General features: G+C 49.6%; 10 protein-coding genes across 10 annotated transcripts; 5 read left to right on the top strand and 5 right to left on the bottom strand.

The window, feature by feature from the left end:
* The first annotated feature begins 377 nt into the window (after positions 1-377).
* Positions 378-2422, top strand: EDB82DRAFT_269003 (beta-tubulin). The gene is made up of 4 exons (XM_025728543.2): positions 378-552; positions 740-763; positions 822-944; positions 993-2422. Exons 1-4 carry the CDS (start codon positions 541-543, stop codon positions 2172-2174), a joined length of 1341 nt encoding a protein of 446 aa, XP_025582900.1. The 5' UTR covers positions 378-540; the 3' UTR covers positions 2175-2422.
* A 230-nt stretch (positions 2423-2652) lies between these two features.
* On the top strand, positions 2653-3774 carry EDB82DRAFT_509057 (mitochondrial 54S ribosomal protein uL6m). The gene is made up of 3 exons (XM_025728542.2): positions 2653-3061; positions 3118-3231; positions 3285-3774. The coding sequence occupies exons 1-3, from the start codon at positions 2671-2673 to the stop codon at positions 3650-3652; spliced, it is 873 nt and encodes a 290-aa protein (XP_025582899.1). The 5' UTR covers positions 2653-2670; the 3' UTR covers positions 3653-3774.
* EDB82DRAFT_509055 (uncharacterized protein) lies at positions 3775-5438 on the bottom strand. The gene has a single exon (XM_025728541.2). The coding sequence runs from the start codon at positions 5056-5058 to the stop codon at positions 3850-3852; it is 1209 nt and encodes a 402-aa protein (XP_025582898.2). The 5' UTR covers positions 5059-5438; the 3' UTR covers positions 3775-3849.
* A 237-nt stretch (positions 5439-5675) lies between these two features.
* Positions 5676-6377, top strand: EDB82DRAFT_509054 (uncharacterized protein). The gene has a single exon (XM_025728540.2). It carries the CDS (start codon positions 5730-5732, stop codon positions 6045-6047), a length of 318 nt encoding a protein of 105 aa, XP_025582897.1. The 5' UTR covers positions 5676-5729; the 3' UTR covers positions 6048-6377.
* Positions 6162-10064, bottom strand: EDB82DRAFT_559560 (uncharacterized protein; the record flags this gene model as incomplete). The annotated part of the gene is made up of 2 exons (XM_065609719.1): positions 6162-9740; positions 9823-10064. The coding sequence occupies 2 exons, from the start codon at positions 10062-10064 to the stop codon at positions 6506-6508; spliced, it is 3477 nt and encodes a 1158-aa protein (XP_065464178.1). The 3' UTR covers positions 6162-6505.
* A 2519-nt stretch (positions 10065-12583) lies between these two features.
* EDB82DRAFT_509049 (activator of Hsp90 ATPase) lies at positions 12584-14453 on the top strand. Its single transcript, XM_025728538.2, has 5 exons — positions 12584-12772; positions 12974-13229; positions 13279-13361; positions 13433-14085; positions 14141-14453. The coding sequence occupies exons 2-5, from the start codon at positions 13007-13009 to the stop codon at positions 14157-14159; spliced, it is 978 nt and encodes a 325-aa protein (XP_025582895.1). The 5' UTR covers positions 12584-12772; positions 12974-13006; the 3' UTR covers positions 14160-14453.
* On the bottom strand, positions 14294-16672 carry EDB82DRAFT_268826 (uncharacterized protein). The gene has a single exon (XM_025728537.2). The coding sequence runs from the start codon at positions 16352-16354 to the stop codon at positions 14498-14500; it is 1857 nt and encodes a 618-aa protein (XP_025582894.1). The 5' UTR covers positions 16355-16672; the 3' UTR covers positions 14294-14497.
* A 112-nt stretch (positions 16673-16784) lies between these two features.
* On the bottom strand, positions 16785-18109 carry EDB82DRAFT_478459 (DHHC palmitoyltransferase-domain-containing protein; the record flags this gene model as incomplete). Its single annotated transcript, XM_025728536.2, has 3 exons — positions 16785-17765; positions 17816-17969; positions 18021-18109. 3 exons carry the CDS (start codon positions 18107-18109, stop codon positions 16785-16787), a joined length of 1224 nt encoding a protein of 407 aa, XP_025582893.2.
* A 357-nt stretch (positions 18110-18466) lies between these two features.
* EDB82DRAFT_509039 (uncharacterized protein) lies at positions 18467-20801 on the top strand. Its single transcript, XM_025728535.2, has 3 exons — positions 18467-18882; positions 18931-18979; positions 19035-20801. The coding sequence occupies exons 1-3, from the start codon at positions 18661-18663 to the stop codon at positions 20696-20698; spliced, it is 1935 nt and encodes a 644-aa protein (XP_025582892.1). The 5' UTR covers positions 18467-18660; the 3' UTR covers positions 20699-20801.
* Positions 20802-24227, bottom strand: EDB82DRAFT_509037 (kinase-like domain-containing protein). Its single transcript, XM_025728534.2, has 4 exons — positions 23653-24227; positions 21851-23346; positions 21021-21800; positions 20802-20962 (listed from the first exon to the last, which is right to left on the bottom strand). Exons 1-3 carry the CDS (start codon positions 23789-23791, stop codon positions 21066-21068), a joined length of 2370 nt encoding a protein of 789 aa, XP_025582891.1. The 5' UTR covers positions 23792-24227; the 3' UTR covers positions 20802-20962; positions 21021-21065.
* Between the last annotated feature and the right edge of the window lie 161 nt (positions 24228-24388).

Below are 24388 nucleotides of genomic sequence, written 5' to 3'. Positions count from 1 at the left end.
GTCAGGTAACAATGCCAACGGCTATAAACGAAACCAGCACACCTTTCGTCACTTACAAATAACCGTTCATCTGTAAAAAAGCGATACTGAACATGGAAACAGTGAAGGCTTCTTTCCATCTTATTTCGTCGCCTTGATCTTCTGGTCTGTCAACCGCTAGATAACAGTGACAGCAACAGGGAGCAGGGGAAGCTCAATTGGCGTACCTGCCACTGTGGAGCCCCCATCTGGCGGCGCTTTGCCTTTCTGAGAGTGTGCACGGATCAACACGTAAACAACGGAGAGCGCTCACTGGCTCAATCGTCAAGAAAGTACCGCCCTGCCCCTTGTTTACATCCTTGCTGGGCCCTGAACCATGGCGGTGAACAATTTCACCCTCCATTCTCCAAACAAAAATCAACATTCCCTCCCACCTCTGGAACTGCCAACCCACTCTCCTACTCCGTCAAAGCTAAGGCTACTTCAGCTCTTGAACTACTTCGGCCCATTTCTTCTTCTCTTTACTCTCCATATCCCATCTTTACATCCACAGCCGTCAATATGCGTGAGATTGTGAGTGCTTTCCATTGACCTCTAACTTCAAGCTACTGCACGCGTTGAGCTTGTCTTCTGTGCTCCTGGTCCTACTGTACCCCGCCGGCCGGCGGCAGCTCAACAACAATGCATGATAGCTCGCAGCTTGATCAATACTCTTCCCCAGAAACAAGAGAAGCTAACCTTATCTTTTTCTTTGCGATAGGTTCACCTTCAGACCGGTCAGTGCGTAAGTATTTATCTGCTCTTCCATCTCGCCCGAGGGAGATGCTAACAATGTTTATTAGGGTAACCAAATCGGTGCTGCTTTCTGGCAGACCATCTCTGGCGAGCACGGTCTCGACAGCAATGGTGTTTACAGCGGTACCTCCGAGCTCCAGCTCGAGCGTATGAGCGTTTACTTCAACGAGGTTTGTTTCATCACTCCTGCCACGAAAAACACAAGCTCACGTGTGTAGGCCTCTGGTAACAAGTATGTTCCCCGTGCCGTCCTCGTCGATCTCGAGCCCGGTACCATGGACGCCGTCCGTGCCGGTCCCTTCGGACAGCTTTTCCGACCCGACAACTTCGTTTTCGGTCAATCCGGTGCCGGAAACAACTGGGCCAAGGGTCATTACACTGAGGGAGCTGAACTTGTCGACCAAGTTCTCGATGTCGTCCGCCGTGAGGCCGAGGGTTGTGACTGCCTCCAGGGCTTCCAAATCACCCACTCTCTTGGTGGTGGTACCGGTGCCGGTATGGGTACCCTGTTGATCTCCAAGATCCGTGAGGAATTTCCCGACCGTATGATGGCAACCTTCTCCGTCGTTCCTTCCCCTAAGGTCTCCGACACCGTCGTCGAGCCTTATAACGCCACCCTCTCCGTCCATCAACTGGTTGAGAACTCCGACGAGACCTTCTGTATCGACAACGAGGCCCTCTACGACATTTGCATGCGCACCCTCAAGCTGTCCAACCCCTCTTACGGCGACTTGAATTACCTTGTCTCCGCCGTCATGTCCGGCGTCACCACCTGTCTCCGTTTCCCCGGTCAGCTGAACTCTGACCTCCGAAAGCTCGCCGTCAACATGGTGCCCTTCCCTCGTCTGCACTTCTTTATGGTCGGATTCGCTCCCTTGACCAGCCGTGGTGCTCACTCTTTCCGTGCTGTCAGCGTTCCTGAGCTGACCCAGCAGATGTTCGACCCCAAGAACATGATGGCTGCTTCCGACTTCCGCAACGGTCGTTACCTGACCTGCTCTGCCATCTTCCGTGGCCGTGTCGCCATGAAGGAGGTTGAGGACCAGATGCGCAATGTCCAGAGCAAGAACTCATCATACTTCGTCGAGTGGATTCCTAACAACATCCAGACCGCTCTCTGCGCTATCCCACCTCGTGGACTTACAATGTCTTCCACTTTTATTGGAAACTCCACCTCTATCCAGGAGCTTTTCAAGCGTGTTGGCGAGCAGTTCACTGCTATGTTCCGACGCAAGGCTTTCTTGCATTGGTACACTGGTGAGGGTATGGATGAGATGGAGTTCACTGAGGCTGAGTCTAACATGAACGATCTTGTCTCTGAATACCAGCAGTACCAGGATGCTGGTATTGACGAGGAAGAAGAGGAGTACGAGGAGGAGCTGCCTGAAGGCGAGGAGTAAGATACTCTAATGTGCTGAAACCACCGGTCGTCTATGTTGTCTGCGTTCAATAGCCGGCCTGCAATTTCTTTTCAGGGTGTAGTTGTTTAATTCCGGGGTTAAGATATCCTCACAATCGGCAGTACACGACAGATGTACCAGTCAAATAAAATTCAGAAGTACTATTGTACCAATTCTATAGTCCTAAAACATTGTGAAGTTGAAATTGGAAATAGAGTTAACGTTTATTGTCACGTTCTACATGTGCCGATGAGATGAAGTTGAACTGATGTGGGTGTTCCTCAAAGTCTAATAGCTCTGATTCACGCAGACTCGTCACGAAAGATAGGGCTCTTAGAGCAACCTTATTCTCGCACAATACCAAAGCAACATCTGCTAAGCAGCCCACTTGTTCTTCCTTCAACACACAGAACACACAGAGATGAAGTTGAATGTCGGTGATCGGACCACTCTTGTCCCGATCAGTTGTTGAGTGATTCCTACAGCACGTGATGTCATGACTAAGCACGAAAAGTCGAGCTTCGATGGTCTGAACATCGTCCGTGAAGCCAGCCAGCATTGCAGCACGCCCACGACAGCCATATCGACACCAATGGCTGCCATGTTCGCTCCCAGCCGGGGGAAGGCATTAGGACGAGCCATTACGGCCTCGTCGTCTGGCCCTGTCACACTTCCTGGCTTCTTGGTGCCGGCATGGCAGGCGACAGCACCACGAGCCACTACCGCACTCTTCTCCACGACCTCGAAACGGCCCTCTAAGCTTGGCCGAACACCTCTCTCGATTCCTCCTGGAGTGGAGCTTTCCGTTGGAGAACCTGTTGCGAAGAAGGATTTGACATCGTACAAGAAGGTGTATAAGAAGACCATCAACATCAAGGGACCGTTGGGTGCGTTAGAATAAGTCCCCAGGAGGGAAAAGAGCGAATTGCTGACTGATTGTTAGGATCGCTCGATCTCGAGGTTCCCGAATATGTGCAGCTCACTCAGGATCTTGACGCCAAGAGCGTTTTGTTGAGCGTTCGGGACAATGAAGCCAAGGACCAAAAGGCAATGTGGGGTAGGTTTACATATTCGGTGCTCTCGACGCAATTGATGCTGATAATTGTGTAGGAACTACATGGTCTTATCTCAGGAACTACATCATGGGCGTTTCAGAAGGCCACACAGCCATTCTCCGTCTCGTTGGTGTTGGTTACCGAGCCAGTGTCGAAGAGCGAGGTGCCAAAGAGGAATTTCCTGGCCAGCGTTTCCTGTGCCTCAAGCTGGGTTTCACGCATCCCGTCGAGGAGGGTATCCCCCGCGGTGTCACCGTTACGACTCCTGCGCCTACACGTATCCTGATTGAGGGAGTTGACCGTGAGGTTATCATGTCCTTCGCTGGGCGAGTTCGCATGTGGCGTCCTCCGGAGCCTTACAAGGGAAAGGGCGTGTTCATCAACGACCAAACGATCAAGCTGAAGCAAAAGAAGATCAAATAGAGAAATGGCATTTGGGGAACTTGTATTGGCCGGCTTGGTGGCCTATTGGACGCAGCTGGCGTGTGTATTCTAGTATCATGTACAGAATTTGTACTATTTGACGAAGCATATACAAAACTACTATTTTTTTTAAACTCTTGGAGTTCTCGCTTTCATTCAAGTCATATCATTTTCCCTTCTTATTCCTCCTGACGATTCTATGATTGCTTGGCGCTCAGGACCTCCTGAACAGCCCTGAGAACCTTGCTGTGAACAGCAGTGGGAGCAGCAATAACACCCTTGTTGTTGGCAAGAGTGCGTCCAACGCTGAAGTCGAGGCGCTTGCCATGAATGTCAGTGACCTGGCCACCAGCTTCACGGACAATGAGGTCACCAGCAGCGTGATCCCAGATCTTCTCCTGGTATGTCGCCTTAACGGGCAGGCGAAGGTAGATATCACCAGCGCCACGGGCAATGGAGCCGTACTTGGCTTGGCTGTCCATGCGAACACTCTCCTGTGTAATACCGAGCTTCTTGGAGATGAGAGCTTGGTCGTCGTGCGCAGAGTGGCCAGCCTCGACACTCTCGCAGAAAGTAGCCTTGGAGAGATCGTCGATGCTTCGCATAGAGATGGCCTTCTGGGCAGAGAGGGCGCTGGTAGTCAGAGGACGGCTGTTGGCGCCGTGACCCTGGACAGCAGAGAAGATGACGCCGCGACCCTCGTCGGTGGCATTGGCGCCAATGTCAGATGTCAGGCGGGCTGAGTCGTCGACTGGGAGGTTAGGGCAACCGAGAACACCGACCTTGACGTCGCCATCAACCATGAGACCCAGGCAGACGGCGTATTGTCCACCACGGAGGAAACCCTTTGTACCATCAATGGGGTCAATGGCCCAGATGCGACCGCTTGAACCGCCCTGGCTGCCACCTCTGTCGATTAACTCGAGCATATCCTCAACATCCTTGATGGGACCGCCGAGTTGCTTCTCAGCATCCTCATCGTCGAGCTTGGTAGAGCTGACGAGCTCCCAGATAGTCTGTTTGAGGTTCGCATCCTCCTTGAGCTGAGCAGCCTCCTCCTCAGCGACGATAGCGTCGTCGGGGAAGTTGTGACGGAGGGCAGCAATAATGAGAGCCTGGGCGCCAAAGTCACCAATAGTGACAGGGCTCTTGTCGTTCTTGTCAACGGTGCCCTTGGCCTTCTCGTGGAAGACACGCTTGGTGAGGATGGTGGCGCGCTGAACGGCGAGCTCAGCGATCTTGAGCTCTGAGGCGTAAGACGGGGCGGCCATAGTTGCGAGCGGTCGATTGAGGATGAGAAGATGGGAAGATATTTGGCGGAGACGGGGGATGAATGAGGGCGACAGAAAGATAGCCAGGGTGATAGTGAGTAGAAAGAAAAGGAGGGATCTAAAGAATATTGACATTCAAGGTAGAGAGCAAGGTACCACTGGGTACTATATGCAGTAGTAGGATAGTAGTAGGTAACGTGGGATGGCGCAATTGCTGTATGGTTGGTCTCTTTCGGGTCGTCGGGCGGGTCGTCGCTGTGACTGGGTCTAAGATGAGTGGGATGTGGATTAATTGATTGAAGGATCTGATTAAGAGTGTGAGGGAAAGAAAAGAAGTGGGATGAGCTGTTGAGGTTGTTTGAGCTATGTGACGTGAGACGAATTGGTTTAGCGATGGAGCGATTTACAAGTTGGTAGAGTATATGTCTCTGTTCATTCTTTCTTAATGTATAATTCAGTCTAATGGAATGATATCAACTCAATTGACTTTAATCAATATTAGTAATTAATAACACAGAGATATAACTAAATGTCATTTGGACTAAGGCAATAAAAAGCTATTATCTCTATCATGTCTACTTCCACTTTGCCCCGCCATTCGACTCTGATATCAATGAGGGGCATTTTCTCATTCCCCTTCTCATTCTCACGTACCGACATTTTCCCCCCCTTGTTCACAGCGGAACCATCCGATTGGCCCGTCATTTCGAGCATCCCATCAATTCAAACCCGACAATCCAAATCATTTTATCATCCCTCTCCCACGCTTTCAGTACCACATCTTATACCGAATACGAAACACCAAAATGGCTTCATCACCCGCATCTCTACGTTCTCTCTACCGCTCCCTCCTCCGGGAGCTGCCACCTCGACCTGTCCTCGCTTCACCACGCTCTGCCCTGCACTCTCGCCTCCGAAATTCATTTACTTCCGATTCAAAGGATGCGACATCGCCCGACGCCCGGGCTCATGCTGCTGCCCAGGCCATTGCTTACCTTCGATCTCAGCGCATGTATGCCACGCTGCTCGAGCGATATAACCCTGGTATGGGTATGGATGAGGAGGAGCGTGTTCGCTTGACTGCGCGAAGAGTTGGCATGGATCTGCCGGTCGAGTACAAGTGAAAAGCCCACACACGAATTGGAATGAACACGAAAAGGGAAACAAAAACGATAGAAGGGATCCAGAAGACGGCTGGAGGTGATTAGCGAAATCTGAGCATGTCAAAGAGAACTGTCACCATATGCAATGAAACACCCAATCTCGAGCATCACGGAAACGGATATCAAACGATACAGGAAATGCACAAAGCACCAAGAGCTCAAACAAAGCGCATGGACATGTCAGGAGAGATTTTTCGGCCTCTTCTTACCAGAAAAAATGTACGAATAAGTGTATGAAACAGACGCAATACCCAGGCATCATAGAGAGCAAACAATTCATTATCATATCATTTCTCATTCATTCCAAGGACACGTTTGGTCCAAAATCGACAATTATATACAGAATAGTAATCGTTTCTAAAAGATCGAGTATATATGGCTCAGGGGTATCAACATTAACTCACTTCTCATATAGGCTTCTAAACTCCGCCTACTCCTCCGTCTTCGAGCGACTCGTCCCAGCCGCCCATCTGCAACAGCCATTCTCCCAATCGCTCCTTGACGAGTGTCATGTTCTCGCCTAGGGCACTCTTCCATTGATCTTGCACTAGGCGGACCTTCTCCTTCAGGTCCTCAGTAAGTCTGTGTTCTTCTGAATGTCGCATCTCCTGCGCTCGCGCCTTGCTGTCGGCCTTGGGAATTGGGTTTCCGTTCTCATCCTGTGTTTGAGTCTCGAGCACTTTGCCCTTGGCATGTACTACCGCCTCTTTGACCTCGTGAAGTAAACACAACAAGTTCGTGTGAGACTCGATGAACTGATATGTGCTTTTTTCTGCGTGAAGCAACAGGCTGAACAGATACTGCATTGGATGTTCGACATATGATGGATTTTCGTCAATTTCAGACCCCGGAATCAAAATGTTAAACCCTTCTAGATCCAAAGGAATGCTGTCCAATAGTTCGCATAGCGGGGGCGCAATATCCCAAAACGCCGACAGCTGCAGTGCAACGCCGTGATCGACAGCCTTTTCGACCACTCCCCTGAAGTCTCGTGTTCGTTCCAGAACTTCGTGTGCAAACGCATATTCGCGTTTAGCCGAGTCTTCCGCGAAGAAGGCCTCAGCTGACTTGAGCTTCTCGGTATTCCCGGAAAGTCGATAAGGAGTCAATACAACCTCACAGTATCGGCCGTTACGATCCGATAGAAGATCATAGATGGCTCGGTGAAGACCTTCTCGTGCCTCGAAAACCCATTTGAGCAGAGTCAACTTTTCCAAAAGTTCTGGTCTATCGTCACCTTCTTCTTGCGGCATGTCAGCGTCGATATGTTCGTTGTCGAATAGATGCAGAGACAAATCGTCGAATAACTCGGTCGCACGTGAAATACGCCCTGTCAACAACTCGTTCAAAGGCAGTACCACCTGATTCTGGAACAGCTCATATTCCGACTTTTCCAGTTCTTTTTTCTTTGCGATCTCGTTGACCTTTTCGTCAGCATCGATAGTTCCTGCGTCTGCATAGCTTAAGCTGCCAGAGTTGATCTCATTCTGCAGGTGTGCTCGCAAAGCCTGACGGCGCTCAGCCGCAGCTTTAGAAAATTGTTCTCGTCTTTTGGTACTCTCGACGGTGAACCGTTCTCTCGTCTTCGTCAACTCATCGAGCTGGCTCAAAGCTCGCACTGCAGTTCTGATTGAAGTCAACTCTGGGTGTTTGTTGTTAACAGCAGGATGGTGCCTTGGATAAGGAGGTGGCATCGTGACGAGTCGAGATACGTCGAGCTGATCACGATTGGTCATTGATGAGGGACTCGAGCCCATATTGGAAGCAGTGGCAAAGCCGAACTGTTGGGGCGTAAGACTGGGCTCCGACTGGTCGTGCCAGCCTGTCTTCTCAGGAGGATATTCAGACACCGAACCCTGTTCCTCATATACCACAGGAGGTCGATCCTCTTCAACCCATTGCGTTTTGGTCACACCCATATACTTTGATTCTCTCTTGGACCTGCCCAGATGAGAAGCCTCGCCCTGTGAGTCTGATTCCCACCAACGACTTGGGGGGCGACCTCGGGAACTCCCATTCTCATAGTTTTCGCTGACGCTCATGCTTAGAATCGGTGACAAAGAAGGCATGTAATTGCCGGACCAGTTCACGTTCGGTGGGTTGTTGCCGCTTGGCGAGATTGGCACATTGGCTGCTTTAGAGGTAGACTGTGGGCTCTCCCCAACGTTGGAGCCTACCGAACCTCGACGAGACGGCCCTGGCTCTGATAAGCCAGGTGTATACTGATCATGCGAAGAAGCTGAATCTCTTCTCGTTTGGGTTACCATCGGTCGGAATAGGTCGCGGGTAAGGTCGAATATTTCAGAACCCATGGCCCCGATAGCTACAGAATATCGTTCACGTCTGATTCTTGACTCATTCACAACAAAATCGGCGAACAGACGTACCCTGTCTGCATCGGTGGCGGCTTTGGACTCCTTCATAGCGAACTCGCGAAATCGATCAACCGTCCCTTCTGCAAATTGGCTGGCAGTCTGTGTTGTTACCAGATGCTTTGACACTGGGAGACCGGCTGAGGGTGGTCTCGAGGATTCCCGGACCCTAGAGACTGATGCCACAGACCCGGATCTTGGAGGCGGGGTAGGAAGCGCTTTGGGAGCGACTGCCTTCGAACTGCTACCATATTGCACGTATTTATGAGCGTTGGGGGAGAACGGTGGTGTTTCAGCTTCTTGAGGCAATTTTCCCGATGCTGGAGCTCTCGGGGTTGAGTTTCGTGAATCTTGTGATGTAAGTGTATCGCTGAGAGGTGTTGACTTGCCGATTGACGCCCGCGACAAATCCGTCGAGTTCGGCACCATGATATCCGCCATAGAATCCGGACGGGTCCGCTCATCTATGGAACTGCGAATGCTGTGCCTGGTTCGACTCTCGGTTCGCCGCTGCAAAATCGTTTTGTCATGTCGTACTGCCTTTTGCCGGTTTAGCCCATTAATACTCGATGAAGAACTAGGAGCAGGCTCAATGGGTGGACTGGAGGGTATCGAAGTATCGATAGTAAGGCCCGGTGACCGTCTTCGATCCGACGGTCCTGCTTGGCTTTCATTCTCGTTCCAATCCGCAGGTGTAGGTGGAACAGGTCCCAGATTTGTTACCCCTGCTGGCGGTCGTCGTCTGTTTACAGGAGGGGATATGATTGGAACCGAATTCCTGTCCATAGACTGAACACTCTGCGACCTACCCGAGGAAGGCGGAGGAGGCCCAGGAGGGGGCGGAGGGAGAGGCATGCCTGGCTCCCACCTGGACTGAGATGTTGATCGTGAGCGAGCAGATGTGGGTGTCTCTACAGCTCCGGCAGAAACAGCTCTTCGGGCTGCTGGGGGGCCATGATGCATGACTCCGCCAATTCCATGTTCGGGACTAGGTTGATGAAACGAAGTCTGGACTATCATACTTTGCCGGTGACTCTGGGGTGGTGGTTGAGGTGGTGGAGTGCTCGAGTTGTCGGTGTCTCTACGGCGGCCTAATGATGGAAGGAAACGACGATCCCGTGAGCCGTTGCGCGTCCCTGGAGGAGGAGGGAACGACGCATTGGCCGGTTCTGGGGAAGGCCGATGCATGGTCGCACTCAGTCGGGGTGGCGGAGTTGGAGTTCCATTCGGTGTAGAGTCAAAGACTGTACTGATGGGTCTCGGCTGCTGACCTCTGGGTGGACTATATGGCGGAGGAGGCAATGGCGACACTGTCGAATGTTAGGACACAGATGACAACAAATTATACTGACCCTGTTAGCCACTTGCCTTGAACCTCGCCTGCATATTGAACAGCACGCTCGGCGACAGCGGCCTGCGTAGGAGCCCATTCTTGAGGATTATAGGGCTGTATACTACTGCCGGGCGTTTGGGCAGCAGAGTGATAATGACTGGAGGTCATGGACACGGCAGATATGGGCGTTTGTAGGTGGTTGTTGTAGATACCCGGAGTTGTCGTGAGAGGAAGAAGGCCCTGGCGAAGTCGCGCCGGATCGCGAGAAGTCATGATGAAGGATTAAGCAGGGCCAAGAGACTATAACTTTACTCGACCGCTAGGTCCAGGGTCCTTGTGATGGGGACAAGGCCAAAAGGAACGTCTTAGTGACAGACGTATCAGCGCTGTCTCTTTGGCGGTTGGTTCTGGTACGTGGGGTCCTAGGATGGATCCGCGGGGTGGCGGCGCGTGCGAACAGAGGGAGTGAGTCGATGGGCTTAGGTGAGGATCACGACAGGCTGAACAGGAATCGACAATGGAGCTGAGACGACAAGTAACAGGATGCCGATCACCTTGATCTGACTGACCAAACAGCTGCTTGTTTGAGGTGATTGCGTTTATTGGAGAAACGAAACTGACACTCAAAAATAGTGTATGTAGGTATGCAGGTGAGGCTCTGCGTGTAAGAAGTTGTCGGTCAATTGACTGTCAAGGACGGAAATATCTCTCATCAATCCATCCGTAGTAGCTGCAGCCAGGACGATTAGTACGTCCCTTAATGCACAACCAACCAAATGGGAATAGAAATGTGATTGAGGATTATCAAGGATGTAGGGAATAAGAGAGAGTGTGGTCGGGTTGGGAACTTTTTGGGGAGGAGGGGCTCTGTTACAAGCAGGAGGTACTAACCTACCCCTGCGAGGAAGTACCTAAAGTACGGTACGAAGCAGGTAGTTTGAAATCACAACAGCTCACTATTCGGGGGTCTCAGTGGGAGCGGGAGAGAGGAGGAGGCAAGAGGGCACTGTAACTAAATAAAGCGAGAGTGAGATGTTGACTTGAAACCGTTTTCTGCTTTCTGTTTATCGCCGATTAGACAAATCAAGCCGAGCCCTGTCTGGGGTGTCTTCTTGGCGGAGACTTTGCTGGGGTGGCATGAACGCTATCAGAGTGTGGAACAAAGAGAGTTGACATGGATAGGATGCTTCGCTTCGTGGGGAGTTTGTGGATGACCAATTGTTGGTTCGGGATGGGCAACAGTAAGGGGGATCTACAGGTCTACTATACGCACGTATTGAGGGGATTCTTACTAGGAATGGTAGTTCAAAGTCTTCGACCGCTTCTTGTAAGAAAGACACTCAGCTGACAAAGTTGAGAGATGGCGTCCTGATTGTACCGTAGTTTGGTATCGTCAATCTTAAAGGGTGCTTGTTCATCTGTTGGTCTTTGATGCTGGAGCATATATCTGCGAGCACGAGGCACATATGAGATTCTGTCAAAATCTACCCGGATTATCACCGTCTTGCTTGCCTCTCCTCTCACATACAATGGCTGGAAGATTGTCACTACCTACCTATAGTAGGCAATCGCATCAATTCAGACCCCGTTGAGTGGAAAGGTTGGGATAGACTTGCAGACAGAGCATTCTATTCTTAGAATCATGCTGTTGCCCTTCACTTACTTCTATTGGACAAGGTGGGTAGACTATGCGGGTTGGGTGTGGATGCCGGCGCTTAATCGACGTCCCTCGCTGCCTGTCACATTTCCTAGAAAGTCAAGACCCATGACTTAAAAAGCCGTTCGCTTCAAAAATCTGCATGGTTGGATCGAATACTAACAGTAGCTGCATAATAAGTATGTGCAAGGGGGATGATCGTGGGCTGATACTGAGTTTTATACATTGCTACCTACCTACCTCTACTCGACGGGATGCTTTGCGAATACTCCGAGATCCTTGCGCAGAGTTCCATCCAGAGCACGGGACATGATAGTACCGAGTGAACAGACTGACATCTTAATAACGCAAAAGACGGTCAAATGTGAAATTCAAATATCCTTTTTGATACTCTAAATAGAAATGGCCAGTGCATCAAATACAATAAATAGACAGAAAGCTTAGTGTATTCGAACAGCACTCTCAGAGCAACAAATGCAACAGCTGACTAAATTTGCGGCGTTGCTTTATAGCACTTTGGCTAAATCAATCCCACAGCTGTCACTCAACAAACTCGAGTTTCAAATCAGCCAAGCATATGTTCGTCTCAAGTCAGACGGGTCTTGCTTGACTCGTATGCCAAGTTATTTCTGTGATTTTTACTCGTATTTATATCACACCAGTCCGATTCTACTAGTTATTGCTATCAACCAACATCATAACCATGGATCTGTCAGTGGTTGCCGACTTGTACTCCCTTGAGCGAGTACTTGTTAATCGGATAATATGCTTTCAGGTTCCATTGATTGCTTGAGCTGACATGCGCATTACGCTTATCCGGTAACAAACCGTTTCTTTTAACTCAATCCACGAGTTGTTAGCACGGCAAACCTACTACGCAGATAACGACAACGACTCAGGACAGTTGGCAACATATGCATAAACTTTATCTTGCAGAAGGGGAAAGCATATGGGCTATCAACCTTGACAAGTTGAACGGCAGCATTCCATGACTACCAAGTAAAAGCTCAACTTGAAATCGCCTACCCTATGCTCATTGACAAACTCTGACATCTCGAGGCTGAAGAGATCGAGATCGAAAAACACGAGGCTGGGTCTTGCCCGCCTATGAAATGAGCCCCACTTGAAGCTCCCCAAATGTGGGGGCACAAGGCTCAAGTAAAATTCTAGAGGATTCTTCTCCAAAAGAACTCTCCTCTCTTTCCATCTCTTCATATTCTGCTCTGCTCTGCTCTGCTTTCTTCCTTCTCTTCTATTTATTTGCCTTTTCAAACAACGTTCTCTTGCTTTCCTTCTTCAATCTCAATACCCTTTTCACTAAATTGTAAGTACCACAAACGTTCGTCTCGTACACCGTCGCATCTTGCATGATGAGATACCAGCTGGCACCAGTCATAGGGTGACTTGTACTCCCTCCATTGATGACCTATATGCTGTGGTCTTAGAACCATATCTGATTCCAATTGCGACATTCAATTTTCACTCGTTCAATTTCTGTCCGATCAAAAGCTAACAGCTTCAAAAGTCACAGTCACAACAGCGCTTCCACGACTTCACAATGGTTCTGCACAACCCCAACAACTGGCACTGGGTCAACAAGGACGTCTCAGGATGGGCCAGGTCCTACCTCGACGAGTCTGTCACCAAGGTTCAGGTCGAGGACGGTGAGGTCAAGGCTAAGATCGATAAGATCCAGAGCATGGATGGTGATGTCGACGTCAGCCAACGTAAGGGCAAGGTGATTACCATCTTTGACGTCAAGCTGGTTCTCCAGTACTCTGGTAAGGGAATGCGGTTACTTAGACTACAGACGTGAAACTAACCTTGCAGGATCTGCTCCCGGTGAGGATGATGTTTCTGGCACTATTACCGTGCCTGAGCTCGCCCACGACACGGAAGAAGACGAGTACGTGGTACGTAAAACCTCCCCTGCTCTTTCGCCTTCCGTGTTGCCGTAGAATAAATCCGCTAAGACCCCTCGTAGTTTGACGTAGACATCTTTGCCGAGTCCAAGGAGAAGCAGCCCGTGAAGGACCTTGTCCGATCAAAGATCGTGCCCCAGCTGCGACAGGAATTCCAGAAGCTTGCCGGCGCCCTCATCGCCGAGCATGGCAAGGATATCCAGCATGCTCCAGGCTCAAACCCTTCAAGCGGTTTCTCGACCCCCAAGGTCCACCCCCAGAGCTCTACCCCTAAGCCTGCCGTCACCACAAGTACCCAGTCCAAGACTGGTAGCGTCGTCAACACTACCACGGTGACTGATAACGAGGAGTTCCGAACCACTGCCGAAGAGCTATACCAGACTTTTGTCGACCCCCAACGAATCGCTGCCTTTACACGATCCCCTCCCAAGGTTTTCGATGGTGCCAAGGTCGGCGGCAAGTTTGAACTGTTTGGCGGAAACGTCTCCGGCGAGTACCTCGAGCTCGAGCAGCCCAAGAAGATCACACAGAGCTGGCGTTTGAACCAGTGGCCCGCCGGTCACTTCTCCAAGCTTCACATGGAGTTTGACCAGAACGATGTTGACCACGTTACCGTTATGCGAGTTAAGTGGGAGGGTGTTCCTATCGGCCAGGAAGACGTTACCAAGCGCAACTGGCTTGAGTACTATGTCAAGAGCATTAAGCAGACCTTTGGGTAAGTCGCACATATACCTGCTGCATACTGTGCCACAGCCACTGACATTTTCCAGTTTCGGCACCATTCTGTAAGCGAAAGAAGAGAACCAGGAGTCGTGGAGTTGGGCTATGACCGGGGTTCAAAGAAACAATGCGCTCTCTAGATGAGGGTAGTGATTGGGTTAAAGTCACTGCTGTGGTGGAGGAGGGCGGACGTCGTCTTGGGTGGTCTACGCAAGACCTAGGAGCGTGTGGTTATGATATTATGAGCGACGTAAAAACGAAATAATGCATCATCCATGGATACAATTTGCGGCTATACGATACTGTTGTGATGATATAAAATTAGTTCTTCGCCATGAAAAATTATGTTGCTAATGATACTCAAAACACCTTTACTCATTGTTGACAATATCTATACTCTATTGTTTTTACTCCATCAATCTTGTGCTGTCCCCATGTGGTCTAACTCCATTGACTTCACCGCTGTCCACGTGTTCCTTCGTCGATCGTCCCTCTGAATCGGTGCTATTGTCGTGTTTCAACATGGCACCCGTTTCCTCTCCCTTCTGGATTGGCAACCGTAGTCTTCCGAGATCCCGCCTGGCCACTTGGTACCCCGAAGCCAAACCTGACACTTCCTGAGACAGAGAAATAGCTTCCGTACGAGCCAGATATGCATGTTGTCCCATCCACGAAGTCAGAACAGGTGGACCAAGCCACACGCGGAATATCGTAACCAAGATAGCAAAACAGCCGAGAATAACAAAGACAACAGCGGCAGCGATATAACATCCCGAGTACCTGCCCACTCGGGTTCCCTCGTAAGTTAGCCTGTTTTCTCCTGTGTATTTGGCCCCATAAACTTCGAACTCTTCCTCAAATGGCATATCGTCATCCTCAATATATCCCGTCGGCAACAGATCCATCTTATAAGCGGCCATGACCACTCTGATAATTGCACTGACGGCAGTGAGAAGTGTGGTATCTTGGGTCTTGATAAGGGCTTCTAGCCAAACACTGTACTCAGGCATCTTCTCGGTGATATTAACATAGTCTCGTCCTATTTCCTCCTTTGTTATCACTCCCCTTTTTCGGAGAAAGTTTTCGAAAGTGTCGTTGTTGAAAGCACGTCGATGCATGCCACTACCACCCCTTCCCGCAATAGTCATGCAGTTCTGGGCTTCCACGTATCTATAGACTAGAAACACGCCTGCGTCCATAACATATCGGGTGCGATTAACCACGGGCACTTCCCATGTGCCTGAAGAATTGCTGGGTGCCTTTGCCCATTGTATTTGAAGCTCTGCAAACTTGGGAACACGATATTCGATGATAGCCTTCTGTGGAGGGTAAAAAAATCTGCTGTTGGGTACCTCGATCCTCTGCCAGTCGCCCTTATCTTCTGTCATGGTGAATGTGCCTTCGGCGATTGAACTGTTAGCTGTTAACGCCAGTTCTCGAGTGGCCATGCGCCCAAAATCTTTGTGGCTAAAAGGAGGATCAGAAGCATTGCCATGGAGGCAACTGGCATGGCCAGCCATAACCAACATGCTGGGTGGGAGAGTTGTATTCGCACCACCGTCATATTCGACCTTGCCTTGCCGCAATCGCTCTCGCTGATAGATATGCGAAAACGAGCGACTGATGTCCTCAAGCGGAAAGTCGGAGATCCAAGGCTCCGGTTCAGAGAAAGAAGTGTCATTTGTTATCATTGACATTCGATGAGGTAGAAAGCGGACAGTATCTCGAAGGAGGTTTTCTGCAACCCAAACGTCTGGTGTAATAAAGGCGAACTTGTAGCCAACGGACGTAGCGACACCCATGGAGATAATGATGTATCTCAGAGTAACAAAGGCTGGAAATCCTCTAAGGCCGTAGAGTACTGGCGCCCGGGCCTGAGAGTTGAGATACCGAGCATAGTCGAGCCCACTACCACGTTGAGCTTGTCGGCTGCACCAATGATCAAATATATGCATATACGTCTCTGCGAAGCCAAATGATAACAATCCAAAAGCAACGCCTGTAATGGCAATCCATGTTTGGAGACTCCATGTGATACCAATCTTGAAAGCGACTTGGCCTGAGACTATTGATTTCATATACATCGACATCATAAAGGCAGGGGTTATATTTCGATCATAGCCACGACTTGATTTCGGATCGTAGTTTGAGAGGGCATTGACACCGACCAGAATGAGGATAAGCCCACCGATGAGAAGCGCTGATAGCGAGGCAGTCCCAAGCATCTGAAGTCGTCGAGAACGAGAGGAATCGAGTGGAGTCATGGCGAGTTGGCTTCGACACAGATGATTTAGGCCTTAAGATGCAAACAATAAATAACCAAGGATATGTCTGGAGTCGATTTCGTCTCTTGTGTCCTTAGCAGCCGAGTTCTTTGGTGCCGCAAAGGCAGTCGGTTGCATATTCAGGGCTTAACGATCCTTTGATTAAACAGTTCAAAAGTCAAGGTTATCTCCACATCATCATACTGTTACGTCCTGCCGACAACTGACATCATCCAGCAGGACATTGCTCGAACCCCTTGTTGGTGATTCTGCAGAAGCCAATAAATCAGCTTGACAGTTGACAAGGATTGTCATCCTTTTAAGTTTTGCAGTCAAGTTAAGGTACCCCGCAGATTCAGCCTGTAGATCACACACTGAAAGCAGATTACATTCATTGTTTGTTGTATATCAGCGCATGGAAATACAAGTTTTATCTCCTACGCCGTCTCTCTGCATTTGGCTCGTCAGCCCTTTGACCAAATCCATAGTCAGGCACAAAGACGTCAACCAAATTATCCCACAATCCCATATCGTATAGATTCTCAACATTGCTCAAATTCCAGACACGCTCCCATGAGCCTTGCCCAGGAAGCCGGAGATTCTCGGCTGGAGGCTGTCCATCCTGGGTTGTAACAATTATCTGCTGAACATCAACTGGCCAGCGCGCACAACGAGGCTCGACTCGTTCGTTCTTCTCGCGATCCGCGGGCATAGACCGGCGGAACGCAAACCCATCGGCCATGTCCTCTTTCCACTCTGACCACTTGAGAGTCTCGTTCGTCGTAGTACCACAGTAAACAAGATACAGTGTGTAGAGGAGAAGTCCCCAGACAAGTGGAGATGTAAGAGCAGCAAGAAGGGATGAAGCTCCCATATTGACATTATCCTGGATGCCCCAGCCCCAACCGGCCAGATACTGAGTAACAGTCATATGGCTGGGCTTCCATATAGACCATCCAGGACTGTATCTTTGCACCCGCACTGTAATGATTGACATCCCGAGGAAGCCACCATAGGTGCATAGAAAAGCAGTGGACAGCAGCAACAACAAGAACCAGTGCTGGTTCCCATAACCAACACATGAGTTGATGAAGACGCAGTGGTGGTCAGATTTGGCGACGCAACGCTTGCAAAGACTGCAGTGCTTGGAGCGAGGAGGCTTCAGGAATTTGCAGGTCCGACATACATGACCTGGGTGAAATAATGTGTGATCATACGGATAGAGTGACATGTAATATGCATGGTTCTCAGGCGTGATGTAGCCCGGATCGGCGGAACATGCCAGGTAGAGAAATAGGTAAGGGAGAAAGACCGTGATGGCGACAACGCATTTCGTGAGAGGTCCGATCTTTGGCCATGCTTGAGGAATAAACATGTACTCGCCCACAATCATAATGAGTGAGAAGAAGAGCTGAGGGTGTTAGTTTGGCGTCTCATTGTAGGGCCAGTGTGACAACTTACCACTATAGTCCAGTGTCGCTCATGCAGCATATGGTTACCAAATCGAGACAGGTAGGTCGATACTCTCCCCCCAGTGAGCACCTGGTCCACTCTCATGATTCCATTTGGTATATGAATCCATATTAGCCTGTGCAGTGCAGCTATCGGTGTTCGTCTAGTCGAAATGTCAGTTTCCTGAGTGTAAAGCCATTGTTTCGGTACTAACCGAAGTGCAGGTATGCGTCCAAAAAAGGCCACAAAGACCATGAACGAAATAAAGAGAATCAAAAGAATGAGTTTCTTTAAGGGAGTCATCTTTCCGGACTACTAAGAATGGGGGTTTGAAGAATGTAAGAGACAGATTTACCAAGTCAGTAAGAAACTTGGCATAGAAAGGATTGCAAATATGAAGGATAAATCAAGGTATCATTTTATCGCAATGAGAAGGATATGGAAAAGAAAAAAGAAACAATAATGCAAATGTATAACGGCGGCCAAAGTATATCTGTATGAATGATAAGATTAAGACAAGGCAAAGTAAGAAGTACTGCTTATTCAGTACTAAGGTATGGCTTCGATAGCTACCCATTAAAGCCACGTGACTCCGCGATACATATCAACGGGAAAGGACATGGATCATCTAATTGGCTACGTCAAACCCGCTGCGATGATGGCGACTTCTTTCGTTTTTGGAGGGGGATCTCCATGCTTTGATAATCATGAACTACTAAAGAAACGAGCGGCGGTTTTCGGACATTTAAAAAATATTTACACAATAAACTTGTTTTTATATATTTATAGACTCAACTAGAAAAAGGATTCCGTTCTTCTTTTCTTTATCTGGTTTAACTTATATATACACAACCATGGTTCTCCGCAAATTCGAGCTCGAGGGAAAGCTTGGAGAGGAAGCTCGGCTCATCGAAAGTGGCGTTCTCCTCGATGAGAATCCTCTCGATGAAACCCCCGAATTTCATGACTTCCTCATGGCTTGTCGAAGAGGGGATTTGAGAAGATGCCAGGAGCTTATCAGCCAAGGTGTGAACATCAATGGCAAGGATCACTTTGACTACACGCCCCTCATTGTTGTATGCATGTTAGGGAGTCTCTTGTTAGGTAAAGACTAACATGATTAGGCCAGTTTGTGTGGACATTATGAACTTGTCCAATTACTATTAGAATCCGGTGAGTTAGTTGATTTATATACCCTTCATGAACAAACCGCTAATACGTTTGCTAGGTGCTCTCGCTGAAAGAAACACCTTCCAAGGAGAACGATGCATTTACAACGCCCTCAACGATCGCATCAGAAATCTGCTTCTCCAATATGATTTCTCAAAGTCTTCAGATCCTTATGTCTACTGGTCGACTCACATTTCAACCCTTCTTGGCCGCACAAGCCCAAAGACGACAGACATTACCCTGGCTTCAGGTTCTCGTTCCTTTGACTTACACAAGTTCATCCTTGTCGCACGATCTCCTTACTTCCGTTCCAAACTTGCTGCTGTTCCGGAAACAACCACTTGGAAGCTTGCTCACACTGTTCCCGTGCAGTCTTTTCTTATTGTGTTGAGATATCTTTACTTGGGTGAAGTACCGCGAGATATTGCGCCTGTAGGTGGTGCAGACTCTGAAGAAGATGTTCTGAAGGGGCTGGGCAAAGTCAGCAAGCAGCTGGAAGTCGAGTCTTTGTGGGAAGCTATTCTTGCAGGCGGAGACAGGAGGCTCGCTCGACAGCGATACCAAGCCGAGGTCGAGCGGGCGAGAGGACAATTCGAGGACTTTTTCAAACAAAATGTCCTGGGCCACAAGATGATAGTTGATACAGACCAGGTAAAGAACGTCAAGTGGAAGTACGACAACTCCATGTTCGCCGATGTTATCCTCCGCGCCGACGAGCCCATCGATATCGAGGATGAGAAGTCAGGTCAAGCAACCCCCACGGAAGACGGCCCTACCATACCCATTGGCCCAGCTGGAGACCAGGAATCTGTCGTCAAGCGCAAGTCCGTCCTCTATCCCGCCCACAAGGCCATGCTCATCCGCAGCGAGTACTTTGAGAAGATGTTCTCTGGCGACTTTGTCGAATCCCAGCGCGATGATCATCTCCGAATTATCACTGTTGACTGCACACCTGCAGTTCTCGAGATCATCCTTGCTTTCCTCTACACCGAATCCGCGGTGTGTCCCCTCGAGCACGCTCTGGATCTGCTATACGCCGCAGATATGCTCTTCCTTGATGGTCTTAAAAGCAAAGCCGCCCAGGCTATCAGCACTCTTGGTAGTGGAAACGCCAATGCACTCGTGGACCGTACACACGGCGAGGCGCAAAGGAATGGCGAAGCTGGGTCGGAAGTTGAGGAAGCCGAGATGGAGCCCATCAACATCTACGACGTTATCCATGCAGCATGGGATCTTCGTGTCCAGCGCCTAGAAGAGTTCGCAGCGCGTTATTTGGCATATCGCCTAGAGGACTACATAGACGAGGAAGATTTCCAGGCACTCATCGCCGAGTCTGCCCAACGTATCACTGTGCGAGAAGAGACGGATACTATCGAACTGCTGGATGATATTCGATACTACCTGGGTGATAGATTCAGACTGCGCTTCGAGGATGTTGGTTTTGAGGATATGATGGACGAGTCGGGAGACATTATCGATGCTGATTTGGCTGCTGCCATGGCACAACAAGCAGATATATCCGCAGATGCGACGAACGGTATTTCAAATCAGAGCCAGAACGGAGTACAGGAGAATGGGGATGGGGAAGCCAAAGACGGAGAGGCTGTACGAACGCTGGACGGAGCTGAAGCAGAGGATGAGTTTGCTTCAGATGCCATCAACTACCAGATCCTACAGCGCAAGATCGATGCCATGCTTGATCGTCTCAAGCTAGATGCATAAACCGTTTCCTATAGATATCACGTTACAAAGACTTACGGCCTTTCGTTTGCAGCAGCATAAATTCAACAGTAGATGAAACACATAGAGGACGAAGAATGCATTATGAAATTACAAAGTGTCGAAATGGTATTTATTGATCTTTTCTTTGTTTAGTGCAAAACACCATCTCCAAGAGTGGAAATATTGATGTACGCAAATCGCTTGACTTCAAGTCTTTATCTTGAGCTTGACGAAGCTAAGGAAGGTACCAAGTATGCTTCTCATCTTCCAAAATGACGTAAAAAAAAGTCATGGCACAGTCTTCGGTTCGGAATACACTCACCTATTGTGCATGCATCGTTCCTCCAATACATCTTGACACTCGCCCTTAGTATTCGACGGTCTTGACCTGCTGCTGCAGCTTAGGTGGCAGCTGTTCCAGTTTAACAAGTCCCATGCGCACGCAGTCGCCCCAGAAGAACATGGTACGGTCTTGGGCATAGCTCAAATAATCGAACTCGTCGGGGCTCAGCAGGTCTTCTTCTTTGATAGACTCATCAAGACCTGGGATCTTGGCTTGGACAAGGCCCCACGCAATCCAATGGGCATGATTGGCGGGGCGCCACTGTCGGGTCTCCTCCAACAACTCTCGCACGCGTTGATCTCTCTGTTCGTCGTTGGCTCGTTCTGCAGCACTCCAACCTCCTGGGGGTACTCGTGCATCAAGCATAAACTCAACGATAGAGCTTGAGCTGCTTGCAGCAGGGTTTCCAGGTGTCGCAAGTGGCGTCGAAATGCCGCTGGAGGCGTTACTATCAGCAGGGGCCAGTCGGGGTGTGGAGTTACTGCCTTGGAACCGGGGACGGTGATCGACGTAAGCCTTGATAAAACGACGCTGTTCATCAGGTGTGGGATATCGTCGCACGTCGCACGCCCAGGGCGCCGCAGCATCGTGGTAATTGTATGTCCACTCGTTGAAGTGATTGGCAAATTCAAGACCACGAGTGTTGGGTCCCGCATATTCAAAGTCAATGACGATGAGCTGCTTATGCTTATTGGCAGCCTGAAGAAGAGGTGACTTTTCGTCATCAGGGCGAATGCGAAGAATGTTTCCATATTGAGTCTGGCAGTATGTTAGTAGAGACCCATAAGAGCAGTGCCGAAATAACTTACATCGCTGTGCGCAAAGACGAGGTTGTCCTTGACCTCTCGTTGACCTCCCTTGTAGAAGCTGTTGAGGTGAACCCGGTACTTCGTCATCATGTTCCTGAATTCAGGCCATGTGGTTCCACACACATAACCTCGCGACTTCCAAGCATGCGCAACAGAGTCCTGTTGACCGTGCTGAGCTCCAGCATGCTTTTCATACTCGTTGTCGAGATAAGTGGCGATGCGTTCCACATTATCCAACCATTGATCCCAGCTTTTCCATGTGGCAGGGCCGCCTTCTCTCTCGTGGGGAAGCAGGTCAATGCCGTCGTGGAGCTCCCGCATTCGCTTGGCAATAGAGCGAGACGTGTCAGGGTCTCGAAGATCCCTCGGGGTGAGTGTGATGGATTCGAAGTACTGCTCGAAGCGGCCATTCTGGAAAGTGCCGAGCAATCTAGGTCCGATTTTCTTGCGTGCCAGCCTTTGCAAAACTGAGAGTTCATTGTCTCGATCAATGAGGTGCTCGACCTGAGGTCCGTAGATACGTAGGAGGACTTTGGAGGGCTTTCGCCTGCCGTCGGCCTCATCGATTTCCTTGGGAGGCGTGACGACGTATACAGCATTGGTCAGGGCACCGCTCAACCTCACAACAGAAATGATGTCACCACCACCCAGGGGAATACGCCTCCATCCCTTGAGCCTCAAGGTGTGGGCGATGCGAATGATTTCGTTCTTGAAACTGAGCCAACCCTCTTTCTCTTTGTCAGCCTTGACATCAGTATCTTTGATGTCCTGATCTTCTGCATCTGCATTGCCACCCGCGTAGCTCATTGTCTTGGTGTTATCAAGCCAAACGTCGCAGCTGGGCACAATTGCATCACCATCGGCGTATTCGGTATCGGAAGAAGGGCCAAGCAGAGAAGATCGAGAAGGAACTTTTCGCTGCTTTGGTCGGGACATCTTAGGGGTCATATGAGGCACCGAATTAAGGCCCATGTGAGCTAGAGACTCTTCCAAAATCCGCTGAAGTCTATCAAAAGAGGTATCACTGGAGTCGGAGTCGACAGAATTAGAGCGGGGCCGCCCATTGTTGCTCTGTTCAGATCCTTGCGCGGATGCGGATGCGGGCTCAGTTTCTCCAATGCTCTTGGACTGATCCTCCTTGTTGGGCGACTTGGACTTGCGACGGCGGCTCGTCTTCTTCGATTTCCTGGCATGTGCTTTGGCACGTTCATGTTCCAACCAATCTCCCACTTGGGCGAGTAATTTCTCACTATAATACTGACGGCGGTGACTGTGATGGTGGTGCGAAGAGGGGTTCGAAGTCGGAGCAGGTTCTTCGGGCGCGCGACTGGTGGAAGGGCCATCGCTTAAGGAGGACCTGGAAGAGCTGTTGGGAAGCTGAGAAGGTGGAGGCTTGCCACTTAGGCGTCGTCGAAGTTTGGTATGGAATTGCTTTGTAGGTTGAGAGTCGTCCTCAAGTGTCTGGATCTCGGGCTCGGATTCTGCAATCTGGACTGCTGTGGTCTGTTAGCTCCGGACTTTACTCTATACTGAGTGTGAAAGGCAAGGGTGAAAGTACTGGGATAGTACTGAGCAGGACCTTGGAAGCAGTAACACGGACACAACCAATGCAATATCACATTCATTGCTCTGCTCTGGATATGCCCATTCCAACTACATGCCGTGCCCAGAATACAATATTCGTATTGCACTGTCACATGCTTGATGCGATTGGATTGCGCCAGCCAAATGACGCTACATTGTACTGAATACAATGTATTCGAGGCGCGATGACTGTTTTCAAACAAAAATTTAAAACTCACCTTTAAGGGGACCGCTTGGAGGAAGCGGGCGTTCAATGTCCTCTTCACTTTTGAGGGCTGAACGTAACGGGGGAGGTTGAGGCTGCTGCTGTTGCTGAGCAGACGAGCCGTTTATCGCGGGGCTCGGCTCAGTAGACATGGTGGGGTTTTTGACTTTTGAGTTGAAGTAAAGTTGTTGCCGATGTATGTTGGCTGCCGTATGGGGTTCTAGGTAGGTGATGTTCCAAGAATATAGTTGAATGAATGAATCGTGGTGAAGAAAGGATCAAGAAGAAGAAGAGAGGGAGAGAGAGGGATTGAGGCGTCTGCATATGCAAGGAAACTAGGAAGCTGCCTGTCAATTGTTCCCCTCCCGACTTGTCGTTCAAAAGAAAAAAAGTGGTCCAAGGGTCACTGGCTCGCTTGTGGCTGACAGTGCAGGCCTAGACAGGGTAAAGGGAGTGCGATTATTAGAACCGGGGACTTTGAGGTGTGGTTGAAATCACTTATTCGTATTGGCTGGTTCGTGAGATGATTCGCCTGATTGAAGTTTAAAATGACACCGATAAAGGGTCCTGTACTGTAGATAAGTATAGAGAAGGAGAAAGATATGAACAGAAACTAGAGAGATAAGGCTAGTAGCCATCTATATAAACGAAAGGACGCCAGTTTCACAAAGGAAGGAGGCCACATGATCTCAATTGTAGAATCAAAGTACTAAAACAGAAGTCCATTGACCAGGTATGGATGGATGGGC

This window comes from Fusarium venenatum (assembly GCF_020744135.1).
Source record: "Fusarium venenatum strain MPI-CAGE-CH-0201 chromosome Unknown EDB82scaffold_3, whole genome shotgun sequence".
In the NCBI taxonomy this organism is placed as follows: Eukaryota; Fungi; Ascomycota; class Sordariomycetes; order Hypocreales; family Nectriaceae; genus Fusarium; species Fusarium venenatum.
This window is presented reverse-complemented; position numbering and strand designations above follow the sequence as displayed.

Coding starts and splice junctions, on each gene's coding strand:
- EDB82DRAFT_509049 (XM_025728538.2), top strand. CDS start 13,007: ATGGTTCTGCACAACCCCAACAACTGGCACTGGGTCAACAAGGACGTC. Junction 13,230..13,278: donor GCTGGTTCTCCAGTACTCTG/GTAAGGGAATGC, acceptor CTAACCTTGCAG/GATCTGCTCCCGGTGAGGAT. Junction 13,362..13,432: donor CGGAAGAAGACGAGTACGTG/GTACGTAAAACC, acceptor GACCCCTCGTAG/TTTGACGTAGACATCTTTGC.
- EDB82DRAFT_269003 (XM_025728543.2), top strand. Junction 764..821: donor ACCTTCAGACCGGTCAGTGC/GTAAGTATTTAT, acceptor AATGTTTATTAG/GGTAACCAAATCGGTGCTGC. Junction 945..992: donor TGAGCGTTTACTTCAACGAG/GTTTGTTTCATC, acceptor TCACGTGTGTAG/GCCTCTGGTAACAAGTATGT.
- EDB82DRAFT_509055 (XM_025728541.2), bottom strand. CDS start 5,058: ATGTCAATATTCTTTAGATCCCTCCTTTTCTTTCTACTCACTATCACC.
- EDB82DRAFT_509054 (XM_025728540.2), top strand. CDS start 5,730: ATGGCTTCATCACCCGCATCTCTACGTTCTCTCTACCGCTCCCTCCTC.
- EDB82DRAFT_268826 (XM_025728537.2), bottom strand. CDS start 16,354: ATGACTCCACTCGATTCCTCTCGTTCTCGACGACTTCAGATGCTTGGG.
- EDB82DRAFT_509039 (XM_025728535.2), top strand. CDS start 18,661: ATGGTTCTCCGCAAATTCGAGCTCGAGGGAAAGCTTGGAGAGGAAGCT. Junction 18,883..18,930: donor ACTACACGCCCCTCATTGTT/GTATGCATGTTA, acceptor TAACATGATTAG/GCCAGTTTGTGTGGACATTA. Junction 18,980..19,034: donor CCAATTACTATTAGAATCCG/GTGAGTTAGTTG, acceptor TACGTTTGCTAG/GTGCTCTCGCTGAAAGAAAC.
- EDB82DRAFT_509037 (XM_025728534.2), bottom strand. CDS start 23,791: ATGTCTACTGAGCCGAGCCCCGCGATAAACGGCTCGTCTGCTCAGCAA. Junction 23,347..23,652: donor TCCAAGCGGTCCCCTTAAAG/GTGAGTTTTAAA, acceptor AACAGACCACAG/CAGTCCAGATTGCAGAATCC. Junction 21,801..21,850: donor TCGTCTTTGCGCACAGCGAT/GTAAGTTATTTC, acceptor ACATACTGCCAG/ACTCAATATGGAAACATTCT.
- EDB82DRAFT_509057 (XM_025728542.2), top strand. CDS start 2,671: ATGACTAAGCACGAAAAGTCGAGCTTCGATGGTCTGAACATCGTCCGT. Junction 3,062..3,117: donor CAACATCAAGGGACCGTTGG/GTGCGTTAGAAT, acceptor ACTGATTGTTAG/GATCGCTCGATCTCGAGGTT. Junction 3,232..3,284: donor GGACCAAAAGGCAATGTGGG/GTAGGTTTACAT, acceptor ATAATTGTGTAG/GAACTACATGGTCTTATCTC.